At 38.4% G+C, this 12,851-nt stretch overlaps 1 protein-coding gene and 1 long non-coding RNA gene across 3 annotated transcripts in view; one reads left to right on the top strand and one right to left on the bottom strand.

Annotated features, from left to right (window-relative positions):
- Positions 1–12,851, top strand: part of LOC148187217 (uncharacterized) — a 190,454-nt gene that overhangs the window by 100,887 nt on the left and 76,716 nt on the right. The gene's annotated exons all lie outside the window — the stretch shown is intronic.
- Positions 1–12,851, bottom strand: part of doc2b (double C2-like domains, beta) — a 150,039-nt gene that overhangs the window by 74,764 nt on the left and 62,424 nt on the right. For both annotated transcript variants that reach the window (XM_088088910.1, XM_042499800.2), the window contains exon 2: positions 2,472–2,551. In XM_088088910.1, the coding sequence (XP_087945036.1) occupies positions 2,472–2,551 (80 nt within the window). The remainder of the gene's footprint in view (positions 1–2,471; positions 2,552–12,851) is intronic.

Genomic DNA, 12,851 nt, shown 5'->3' with positions numbered 1-12,851 from the left:
CCACAGAATGAGGGGGAAAACAATGCACTCGCTACCATGCTGAAGAGTTTCTGTGTTGCTCTTTGCATGTGAAATGAACTAAAAATTCCAGACTCAAAGGGCATTTTTCAACCTGGGCCCTATTTTCACATGTTTGTTTGTGTCAAAGTAACTAATGGAAATAACATTCTTGGAAATTTTTCCAGTGCAGCGGCCAGGCTGCAATTTAACCACTTAGGGTGTTCACACCGTCAATCTATGTCCTCTAAAAGTGCCTGATTTTGCTGCTCTCCGACTCATAATGTTATTAAAAGTGTCTGACCTAGAATTAGACCTTTTGGTTTGAGAATGAGATCCTTTGTGTTTAACCAGAAACAGTCCCAAAACCGCTTTTGCCAAACTCACCAGACTCCATTTAAATAGACAGTAATTTTATCCCTGTAAAACGCACTTCATTCAAAGTTGACAAAAACAAAATAAAACTCACAGAAACCATACTTCATCTTTGCACTTTTCCAACAATAACCAACTCTGGTTTGGTTGAAATAAACTATTAATTCAGCGAGTTAGACATGAAAATATGCTGGCTATTTGTGCTATAAAATCAGTGTTTATTTATACAGAGTCTGGTAGGTTTGGTTATGGAGATTTCGGAGCACTTTCTTTTTAAAAACCTTATAACACATCTTTAAAACATAGGCCAGTTGTGCAGAGAAATGTTAGCACTGGTACACTGTCTCGAAACTAAAATGTGCTTGTCTTTTACATCATAGCATTAATGGCTGTAGAATATTAATATCATGAGTTTATTTGTATCTTTAATAAATGGTAGTGTCTCTTGTGTGTTTAAAAACTATGCTTTTCCAGGCTGGGGGAGCGCTGCCTTCACCATACCCCTTACCTTTAACTTTAACTAGACACAGAGTGTCCTTATGAAATGTATAAATAAATTCTAAACAATGTTGGTATCTCCCCCTCATATTTCAGCCAATCACATGTCCTAAAACCTTTGCTGAGCTTTACAGTAGGTAACTAAAACTCTCCCTTTGTTCAGTTTTACAAGGCGACACATAATAGCTTCATAACCTGCAAAGTAACTGGGCAAAGTTGAAAGCTTGGATTATTATTTTCAGACTGAAGACAGTGTTAACGTTAGCAGCTATATTTAAATCCTCTGCAGGAAGGCTTGAGTTTCACTGACAGCAGCTCAATACGAAGAGAAAGAAAGACAAAGGAGATCTGATTGGAATTAATTAGTGAGTGAGGAAAACACTTTCTGTTCAAAGGACAAACTCAACCAGCCCAAAGAACTGAGAGAATGGCAAGATTACTGCACGTTGTTGTACAAATGGAAATTATTTAAGACATCAAGCTCTGAATTCATCAGAAAAATAGTAAAACATGAAGGAAGAAAACAGAGGCACTGACAAATTAACACCTCAAACACAAGCTGATTTCAAAACAGATGGTCTTCTCACTGCAGTGTGATAAAATATACCTAAAAACAGACAACATTAAATATAAAGGTCTGCTCTGATAATTGCCTGTTTTTAATAACAGCATCTCTTCAGTTGAGGTAGCTCTGCTCAGTGTTGAAGTCACTACTTGACATTTTACATTTAGATCAGTAGTCATTCTTGTTTTAGCTCTGTTTTGGTCTCCACCAATTCCATTAATACCAGACATTATTCACAACTATACACATCATTGTCAGCCCAGTCACCACAGGAAAAAATTTGGCACTGTGATGTTTCTGGAAATTCAGAATATGTTACATTTGCACATTTCTTATGTATCATATCAATGTTTCTAAGGTGACGTAGTATATGACCTGACTTTTTCATCAATAGGAAGAGGGGATGGTGGATGGTTTGTCACCTAACAAACGACAAAACCGGTTCCAACTTATCCGCTACATTATAAAGTGCAAACATAACATGTCTATGACTGAAAGGGATGTACACTAATGACAATTTTTCTGGCAATTGTGTCACACTGATGATATAAAAACTTCTGTTAAATGTTGCTTTAGGCTGAGAAACACAACTGGTTGGATGCACATTCTTGGTGTGCTTTTTTAGCAATATGCTTCATAAATAATGAATTCTTTCCAAGATGAAAATAGATGTAAATATCTCTTTCACAGAGAACTGTGGGACGTGTTAAGTCGCTTTTCCACAGCCTTTTTGCCAGTGCGTGTAGGCTGCTGCAAAAATATTCATGTCTGGTAGTCATCATATTGATTCTCAAAACATATTGAACAACTGTCATTTGGTTTACATAAATCTGGCTTTTATCACCAAGATTGAGACAGAGGTTTGTACTATAATGAGTTTAGCTGAGCTTAGAACCAACAGGCCTGAGCAGAGGCGCGTCAAGTGACACAGATATACTTAAATTGCAAGTTGACTGGGTTCACTAATGTTCAAGGAAAAATATAAATGTAGAGGCTGCAAAATAACGTCATGATTGGCATCGTCACGGCGGCTCACCTTGGCTTTGTTAATGGTGCAGTGTAGTGCATTGTTCTCCTGGTCGTACTGCAAACTGAAGTCCAAGGTCCCCAATGTAGCTGTAACGACAGAGAAAGAGAACAGAGGGAGAGAGGAAAATTAGTGGCACATCGACAGGCTCCTTGGGGAGAGAGAGGAACTAAAACGCATCTGCCTGCTTTTATCGCTTGAAAGAAAAGTCTTGATGGGAAATCTTGGCAGTGACATGTTATAATAGCCATAATAATCAGCATAGAAATAATCACACAAGAAACGGGCATTTACAAAATTGGCAAATTAAGTTTGAGTTTTGTGAATGCTTTTCTGTCTCAATTTGTTTGTATGGGCTTAATTAAAAGGAATGCCTCACCCTCCACTAAATGATAATTTGTGTATATTGTATTGCTAAATTGAATTCATAAGGAAAACTTATTTTTTTTCTTGCATGCCTCGGGTAAATGAAAAATCCAAAACCTGAGAAAATTCTTGATGTACTGAACTCACTGGTAACAACATTCAGCATCAAATCAACTGTTTACAAACTCTCACATAACTCCAGTCATGTGCTCAGTACTTCTCACACAGACAACTTTCGTTTCTATGCTTTCTTCAAAGCAAGAGTACATCGACCAAAACAGCAATTTTACTCCGCTGAATATGGGAGTTGTTACCGCTGCCTCAACAGCCCATTCTCACTTCAAATTCGCCGCTCTGTCAGTGTTTTCGGCATATGAGCGTGATGCCAAAAGCCATCATCTCTGTCCAACTGGAACGTGTCTGGACAGCGTCAGATGAGAACACACTCTGACAGAACTGGTGGTATTGTTTTCATACACTAGCAGACAGCCGGGCTGCACCTGACGCGTCCACTTACAACGCGCACGGGCAGCGTTACTTGAGAACACACTCAGACAGAAACCACCAAACGGTAACCATGTAATATAAGTGTGTTTAAGTGTAAGGCGAGTAGAGGGTTGCATGGATCCACCAAAACACTGACTTTCGTACAGGAGTCATTCCTGTGTGGATGTGTTTTTTTTCTCTACACCTTACCATGTGCCTCTTTTTCCCAAACTAATAGACTTTGTAGCCCAATCCTAACCATCGTGACGGTCCGCGCTGTTGTATAAACAGAAGGACCATGCTGCTTTATTGCACCATGTGCATTTGTTGACATCACAGTAACAGCGTCTCGGAGCGTAAACAGCTGATGCAGGAGGATACCTAAAATGTCATAAGTAGACATGGAAGGTTCCTGATCGAACAGCATTATGTGACGAGTTGTAATGTGAATGTATTTGCCTCAATCAGTAGTTTGCGTTATTGTGTGAGTTTAGTGTTTTAAAGGGTTAATTCAGATTCACTAAAGTCACAACTGGATGAATGAGACTTGGATTATTCTGCAGTGAGAGTTGTGTGAAAGTTTGTGAGCAGGTGTTTTGATATAGTTTTGCTACTGTTAAAAAGGGTTGACTTTAATTCATGAAGAATTTACTTCTCCATTCACCAGAGGCATGAGAGAGAAACTGTCTCTTCTTTCTCAGATCATTTTGGGGCTGAAGTATTCCTGTAGCAAAGTGCAAGTGTACCTGCAATAATCAAGAAGATATCCCATGTGATGCCTTGGCCCCAAAAATACTTTTTCCCATAAACTTACATTGTGAAAGAGGCATTTGTAAATCAGTGGATAATAATTTTTAGTGTGCTCCATTAAAACTCCATTAAAATGCATCGCTCCAGTATTAATCCATACAGTCTAATGGAAATTCAACAATTTTGGCTTTTTGCAACTTTTCACAGTTGCTCATATAACTTGAGAATTAATTGCTCGCTTTCAACAATACTATACACAAGATAAAAAGAAAAGGGTAAAAGGAAAAGAGTGAGACATTATGTAAAAAAGAAATCCATCTTGCAGCATTATGCTGCCAAGTGCATTAAAAGAATGGCTTCATATTCTTTGTGAGTGGGCAGCACAAGTGCAAATGTTAATTAGTAAAAATTGGAAAAATTAATGGACATAATTCAATTGTTACATTTTTAAAGGGCTTAAGCCACTTCATCAGTAGTCAATCTTAGCTATCACACAAACTGATTAGATTCAGTATTTTATTTTGTTTTTAGTTGTTATTTTTTTTTGTTTTGTTTAAGTTTATGTGCCATAAAATATTAGCATTCACAAAGACCAGTGATAATGAAACAAGGCAGAAAAAAAGCAGACATAGATAAAATTTCTATTCTTTTTTTATGTTTTTTCCAACAGTTGTTCTTTCTCAGATTAGAAAGTCTAATTCACCAATTAGAGGTCTAATGGTCTCCTTGGCAGCCTTTCTCTGTTTGACGTGTGCCACTCTGCATTGTTAAACTCCCGGGCTGAATGTGAGGCCCACTTAACCCCTGCTGGTAATTAACCGGCTTTTCTTTAAGCTCAGAGGCTACTACATCTTATCGAAGCACTACAGTGTTAAGTAGTGAACTGAAACAATTTATGGCATGATCTCATCCTTTGTCCTTTTGAAATGCCAAGTGACGAGGGACTCTCATTTCCTGGATCACTGAAATGTTGTCAGGGTGAAAATTTCATCCACCACGTTATAAAAAAGATGTGTGTGGGCTTCGAAAGGCTGTGCAGGTTCTGAAGTATTGTGTTGTCGGTATTAACACCCACTTTTTCCTTCATTTACACTTTGATATTTACATGAGCAGTGAAAACAACATTAGTTTTATGAATTTGTAATTGTACTTATGGCTGATGGAATTACAGCCTCCTCCGTGCTTTGATTTTAATGTGGGACGATGCAGTAGTAGTAGTTTTTTTTTTGTCAGACAGTCCATCATTTCAGTCGAGAAATATCTCAACAACTATTGGACTGTCGTGAAATATCGTACAGACATTCATAGTGCCTCAGAGGATGAATTGTAATGACGCTGGTGATCAGTAGCGCTATCAGCAGGTTGACATTCGAGGTTCAGAGTGGAATATTTTAGCAGCTGTTGGGAGGTTTGCCATTTAGTTTGGTGCTGACATTCATTCTGAATGTCCATTCAGACATTTTTAAAGCGGTGTGCCTTGCATTACATCGTAGGAGATACAAACGCCACTCATCACTAGGTGGGTTTCCATTAACCCTAAAATTGCGCAAATTTATATTACAAATATCAAACACGCTTAATGGAAACACGGCAATCTAGAAAAAAAGGCCTGTTTATCACAAAAAAAGTTTTTATGTGGTATTTCAGTCGCTTAAAAAAAGCCGTATTTCGCAAAACTACAATGGGAACGCTTTTTTCACTTTAAAAAAATCACATGATGCTTTGAGTATGTACTTGTCGGTAGGAACTGTCTCCCTCGGCCATGATGCAGCAGGTGCTACAAGACGTGTTATTGCATTGCAATAACAAAGTTGAATGGATCATCCAGAGGTTTTGAATACACAATTCCTTTGTGAAATTGTGGACTATCGCCTCCCAGAAATCCCTCCTTGTGGCCACTCCCATGTATTAGTGGCTTGCCTTTCAATTATCGCTCCCATAAAACATCCACATCGCCTTCGATTGGAAATAATGACGGCTAGTGTGGTGGCTGCAATAGAAATAAACCTACTAAAGTTTTGAACATCCATTGCCATGTTTCTTCGATGTTATCGTGAGAGGAGAAGTCGCTTAATGTTACTCAGTGGAAACGCACGTTTTATCGATATTTCGGAATTTTGCACAAATCTGTAATGGAAACCCGCCTACTGTACATTACTGCACATGATTCTCACCAGCATCAAGAAGAGAAGTAAGCATTAATATTTTTCAAAGCTGTATCACAATATTAGCCTGACATTTACAAGACCAAATCACAAATGCAAGTCAGTCTCTGTTCTCTGTTACTTCTCGATTTCCAAGGGGCATTATCAACAGGTGAAGCTCAAAATGCCTTGTTGACAATCGAGAACCAATAAGAGCAGTGGTACCTGATGTAGCTTTGAGAGATGGAAACATTTACTATAGAATGCAGAGATAAACTAGGAAAGGGTAGCATCAATATCAATATGTAATCAATATGTCTGTGAACCAGAGTTGCTGTTTTTGCCATCAGAATTTGAAGACGTTTTTTTATACCCTTTACCTGAATACTGTATTTGAAACAACAGGAAAGGCCCAAACTGTTTATTATCAGCTACACAAACTGAACTTTCTTGAAAAATCTGTCCAGAGGAGTGAAGGACCAGATGCATTTGCCAAATTACATAAAACATGGACTTGCAGATTTTTTCTGGTTCCCAGACAATCAGTAGATGACATATCAGTTTAAACAGAGATCTTCACCAGACCAGGACTGGCAAAGCAAGCAGCAGCCTTCAGGGCTAAAAATGAAGCCAATGTAAAAATGCCAAAAGCTGCAGTTCATTGAATGGCCACTTGGGGCTGGCTTCAAGAGTGAGTTAACTCCCATAGACGACCATGATTAAAAACCTAATATACCAGCAGAAATAAACATCCTTACAGCCCGGAACAGAAACAGTTTTGGTCTCTAAAGCTTAATTCAACGTTCATGACATTATTTATCATCATTTATATTTGATCTGAACTGCCTAGTTTTACAGTTTGATCTGATTTTGGTCTTGATTAGCTGTGTACTCTTTGGTGGTAGCGGCATGATTTGCGGGCAATATGAAAATGTAGAAGTACAGCCTTTAGTTCCAGCAACAGCTGTGAGAGCCAGTGAAACAAAGCCAAATGACGTTATTTGGTGGTATTTCGCTGCGGGGAGAAGGGATATCTGGGCATGAAGGGAAGTTTACCACAGTTCATCTACACATACTACTCACATAGTTTTGATACAAAGCTAGTTGGTGATGTATCCCTTTAACTATGTTTACTTCTTCTGGCCCTGCGATGGTCTGGTCCAGGGTGTATCCCGCCTTCTGCCTGATGACAGCTGGGATTGGCTCCAGCCCCCCCGCGACCCTTACGAGGACAAGCGGTTACAGAAAATGACTGACTGACTTTACTTCTTCCTTTGCTCTTGCCATAAATAATATGACCACTAGAGGGCTTTGTCATATAAACATAAGTTGTTTTGAGACACTTGCTTAAACTGATAATGCTGTTGTTCTTGGGAGGACAGTTAGTCTCCAATATAACCACATAAATGTTTTAAATGTTGAGGTAAAACTGTGTGAGAAGAAAGCTCAGCTGTGTTACAGGTGTCTGAAGCAGTGGCTGCACCAGTGGGACCAGCAGCGTAGAAGAGGTTAGCACAGGGCCAGACAGGAGCTCTGATCCAGAAGAGAGGTTGGCTTTGGCGTCTCGCTCGTGAAAAGTTTGACAGCTGTGAGGAGTGAATTGCTTTTGGAAAGGAGCTTTGGTCTCTGAGTTGCAGTTTCCAAATTGCTTGTTCAGGTGCATGTGGTAGGTAATGTTCCCTTTAATGATTTTTAAGTTAAGAAAAGAGCTGAATGAATGAAATCTTTCTGTGTAACTGTTATATTGCAGGAGAGGGAGTTTCAGAGTTTGTAGTACATGTATAGAGGAATAAAGAAAGTCATTTCATTACTATTTAATGAACCCAAAGTCTACGCCCCCAAACTGATGACTTACAGGATAGTCGATTTAACCATCAGCTTGCATGTGGGGCCTAAAACTTGAATCTCCATCAATATAAGTACCCCTTAAATAGACTCGGTATCAATAATTGGTTAGCTTCCAAAAGCATTAAATTCCACTAGTGTGGAATAAAGTCTATGACCGTGATTAGAGCAGTCCCGAGTCTAAACAGCAGTGAATCAATGCTCCTCCGGAGAAAGCTGAGCTCATCTACAGTGAGTGGACCTCATTGCCACCTCCACCCCCAACTCACACTAAGACCAACAAGACATTTAGTGTGCTGCCCAGTCTGATGATGTCGTGATTTATGATTAATGGCTATTGTTTTACAGAGTTTAACACACTCTGTAGGCTGCAGTCACGGTTCGCTGCTACTTTGTGCAAAACTGCCCAGATCTAAGTGCTCTGAACAACCAGGTTTTATGCAGAATGTCCTGGAAATATTTGTGCTTGATTAGTATCCTGGTGTTATGGCAGACTTTTTTTCCCATCACTTCATGTCTAATTTCATGAAATATCCAAAGCACATTCATACTCCTCGGAGGATTTCTCTAGCTCTTTGCAGATCTAACATGGGGATTAATGCCAATTTTTGAGCATATTCATGCTCTCAAGAGAATACATTTGAAGAAGATCCACAGTTTTGTTTTAGGCTGATAAACAGACTGATTGTTGTGTTGTTTTCACTTTGTTATTAAGTCAGACTCTGTGTTCATGTTAGTTCTGTTGGGGCTGCACAGTAAGGGCCAGGATTGATTCTGGCTCTGGCACGGGGCATTGGTGTCCCTGTTCTCGACCCACAAAGCTCTAATTTGTCAATTGTTTCACTAATTGGGGAAATAGCAGTCAATGAGCACAACATGAGGCAGTGTTGAATTACTGACAGAAACTAGAGATGTGCAGCAACTTAGAACCTGCAAACAGGCTGTGTTTGTCTTTAAGAAGAGAAAAATGATGAATATACATATTAGTTTGCCCAACAAGGTTTTGAAAAAACATTTGTAATTTCGTTATTTAGTTTTTTAGAAATCCAGTACTGTTTAGATAACATGTTGTCATGCTAATGCAAGTATTTATGTCACTAATGCAATACTCATTCACCAAATTACTATTTAATTTACTGTAACATTGCCTGCGTTTATCTCTGTATTCAGGGCAACAGTAGGATTCTATAAAGGCGGTTTGTGGAGGAGCTGCTTGTAACAGCATTTTGCTCTGCAGATGCATGAGCCATCTGGACAGCTGTGGGGTACAGCCCAGTTAGATGCAACAGTGCTGTGAACTACAGGAGGATGATAAAGTGGAGTCAGTACTCCTACAGTGGAGACATATTTCAATCTTGCTGTGCATCCTAATTTCTGTGACCTTCAGAAAACAAGATGATTAAATTTTAAGTGGCTACTAAGCAGCATTGAAAGCAATAAATATCCAATATTCTGCAAAGGATTGTACATTACATTATTCCTGGCAAAAAAAAATAAATAGAAGAAGGTAATAATTGTTTGTACCCAGAAGGCTGTACTTTCTGCAGAAGCTACTGATTTACATTGAAAACTTTATTTTCTGCCATTTGTTTCTTTTCCATAAGAGACACTTGGGAGCATCAACAGAATAATTCAGAGTGCAGTATAGTGACCATAAGTACATACTTGCTAGAAGAAAATATTGTTTTTGCAAACCATGATTATGTTACCTTATAATATTATTGATATTATATATGTTACCGTGTCATATAAATGGTTTTAAATTAATAGTATTCTGATTTTTGGCGTGTCACCTAGGTGGGATATATCATCCAGTTATGCATCATTGTTGTTTTCAGCGCTTTTTTAGGGCACCAAATATGAGTGTTTTCTAAGTGACCTGTTGCTGTTTTTCCAGCAGGGATTTTGGCACGAAAGCAGTTGTTTTTCAGCATGACATTGCTGTTTTTCCAGCAGGGATCGTTTCCCCAAAACAGGGTATTTTAAACCAAGACATGATCTTTTCTAACCATAACCAAGAGATATTTGTGCCTAAACATAACCTTTTGTATGACACTTGTTTTAGTAAGTATATTAAATCAATAAAATGTTGAAACACTGAGGTGAAGCTCCAGAGAGATTAATTAGGTGATTGTTTCCAGGGGAAAGAAGGATGATAAGTGAGATGAGAAAGTGTTAAAATGTTTACAGCGTCATCATTTATAGTACAAAACACTTTCCCGCTGTGTGTAATGATTCATGTGGCGAGGGAACTCTGCCTGTTGTCACAGTTATTGCCGGAAGCGTTGTCCTGAAGCCGACATATCAACTGTCTTTTTGGGTTTTTTTTTTAATGATGGCTTTAGAGTGACATGGAAAATCTAAAGGGAGGACATTTGCTGTGCAGGACATTGATTTAAAAGTCAACTCAACACTTTTAAATAAACAGGCATTCAGAAAGACACAGAAAACAAGTAATCTTGCTGAAGCCTGAAAGGCAGAAAATCGACATTCTTCACACATGCATTGACTTTTGTGACCACTTTGTCACAAGTAAACAACTGTAAGTTCTATTTTTTTCCTCATCGTTTCACGTTTTAAATCCTTAAATATACCTAGTGTTGGCCAACAAATGTCTCCATTTAGGCTGTTTATAATGCTATAATGAGCAGCACAGTTGGTTCAGTCCTTTGGAAAGCTCTCTTTCCTCCATCTCTAAGTCTCAGCCCATGAACTTACAGTTGGTAGCAGTGTCCATTGCTCAGAGAGCTTGTGTGGGCTAATGTCAAGGGACATTAACCAGAGCAAAGTCTTTGCGTGCATCAGACAATATAGAGGCGGATAGTCCTGATGATTTTGTGCATCAAGCAGTGGTGGAAGAAGAACTCAGATCCCTTACTTATGAAAAAGTACTAATACCATCTTTTGAAAATACTCTGTTACAAGTAAAAGTCCTACCTTGAAAATGTTACTTAAGTTAAAGAAAATAAGTATAATTAGCAAAATCTATTTAAAGAAACTTAAAAAATGGAAATTATAAGTACCCAATACCCTAAATACCTCAAATACACTGAAAAAGAATAAAAACACCCCAAACCTCACAATTATAAAAAAGACCCCCCCCACCCCCACAAAAAAAAATAATATAAAAAGAAGTGAGGAAATAAATCTAACTCATGAAAAATGGGGAAAAAAAACCAAACTTCATATAAAAAAAGAAAAAAAAAAACTCAAAAAGAACTTAAAAAAATAACACCCCTAAAACTCAAAATTGTTTACAAAAAATTGAAAAAGAATTAAATGTTTATCAGTATAGTTGACTATTAATTCTCTGTGAATCGACTGATTTATTCCACAACTAATTTTTGCAGCACGGCTTGTATAAACTGTTTGGTAATTTAATTTGTAACAAAATCAGATTTTATAAACCCTTCAATTGTTTTTTAATGCAAGATGTAATGTAGCATGAAAATAATAAAATGCTAAATAAAAAAGTGAAGTACAAATACCTCTACTTGAGTTACATTCCACCACTGGCATGATGTGACATTTTACAGATCGCTCTTCAAGAGAACACCAAGAGGGTTTAGAAAAACTGGTAAAATGATGGAAACAGCCTCTGGCCTCCGCTGCCGCCATGAATTAGGAGGCAGAAAAAAGGTCTTAATTTGGGCATTCACACATTTTGTGCTTGATGTGACGGCACGCCAGAGCAGCTTGTTGCACATGTCAGAGAGCTTTTTATAGTAATGGTGCGCTTTTTCAGTCATAATAGTGTTCAAAGAGCTGATGAAAGAGACACAGCTGACGGGGACAGGGTTTTTTTTTTTTTTTTTGGAGTGATGACTGCTGTCAAAGTGGCCACCACAATGCTCAGTTAAGAGGAGCACCACACTCGCTCCATCACTTCCCTCCAGGCAAAACTGCCGAGGCAATTCCCACTGAGTGAGGCTGACCGGGCACTCACCTCCCAGCTGAGAGCCAAGTTCATGATATGCAGCAATGCTGGATACACACACTAACGTTCTCTTCGGCAGAAACGCACACATTCAAAGGTATTTAATGATCCAAGGCAACTTTGCACATTTTAATGGCAGCTGGGCAAAATTGTAGTTTTCTTTCAGGCTTTGAATATCGATCAGCAGGCAGAAACGAGAGCCAGCTGTAACACAGGCATGAACACTCTGAAAGAATAATCAGCACACCCTGTGATCTCCAACGCAAATTGTTTTTGGGGGGCTTGTTCGGGTGAAATGGGTATGCAATAAGGATGCCATTAGCTCTGAATAGCTCAAAGTCAAATTGCATTAATTGAGTGCAAAGGAAAGGCATCTTGCAAAACTTGCTTAAACACGTTGTGATTTCCTCACACTGCTGTGCAGGGAATTAATGGAAATGGATAAATCAAATTTGGGATCACTGATTCCATGTGCAAAATTCAGCCTGTTCTTTTTTTCATGTACATTGGGGAAACACTTTCTCAATACTTTCGCTTTAATTCTCTTTAACTAATTGTAGTTTTCCCATTTAATCTAACAGAGTATATAAGAGCTTGTAGTATGAATTTAAAATATTGCTTGTCATACTTGCATTTTCTAGCATTCAGCTTATCTTAAAGCTGCAGTAATCTTTCTTTTTTGTGGGGAAACTAAGACAGAGAAAGCCCAAAAAAAGCTTTCAGACAAACAAACCAAAATCACAATCTTTTCCTAAAGTTAAAAAAGTATGGTTTTGTTCTCTAAACCTAACCAATCTGCGACCGTTAATTTTTTTATGTTACCAGCAAGTAATTTTAACACATTTCGTGCCCCCCCCACCA

The sequence above is a fragment of the Plectropomus leopardus genome, chromosome 15 (assembly GCF_026936395.1).
Source record: "Plectropomus leopardus strain MGB_pleo_1.0 chromosome 15, ASM2693639v1, whole genome shotgun sequence".
Taxonomy (NCBI): domain Eukaryota; kingdom Metazoa; phylum Chordata; class Actinopteri; order Perciformes; family Serranidae; genus Plectropomus; species Plectropomus leopardus.
Note: the sequence above shows the minus strand (reverse complement) of the source record. Positions and strands in the feature narration are given on the sequence as shown.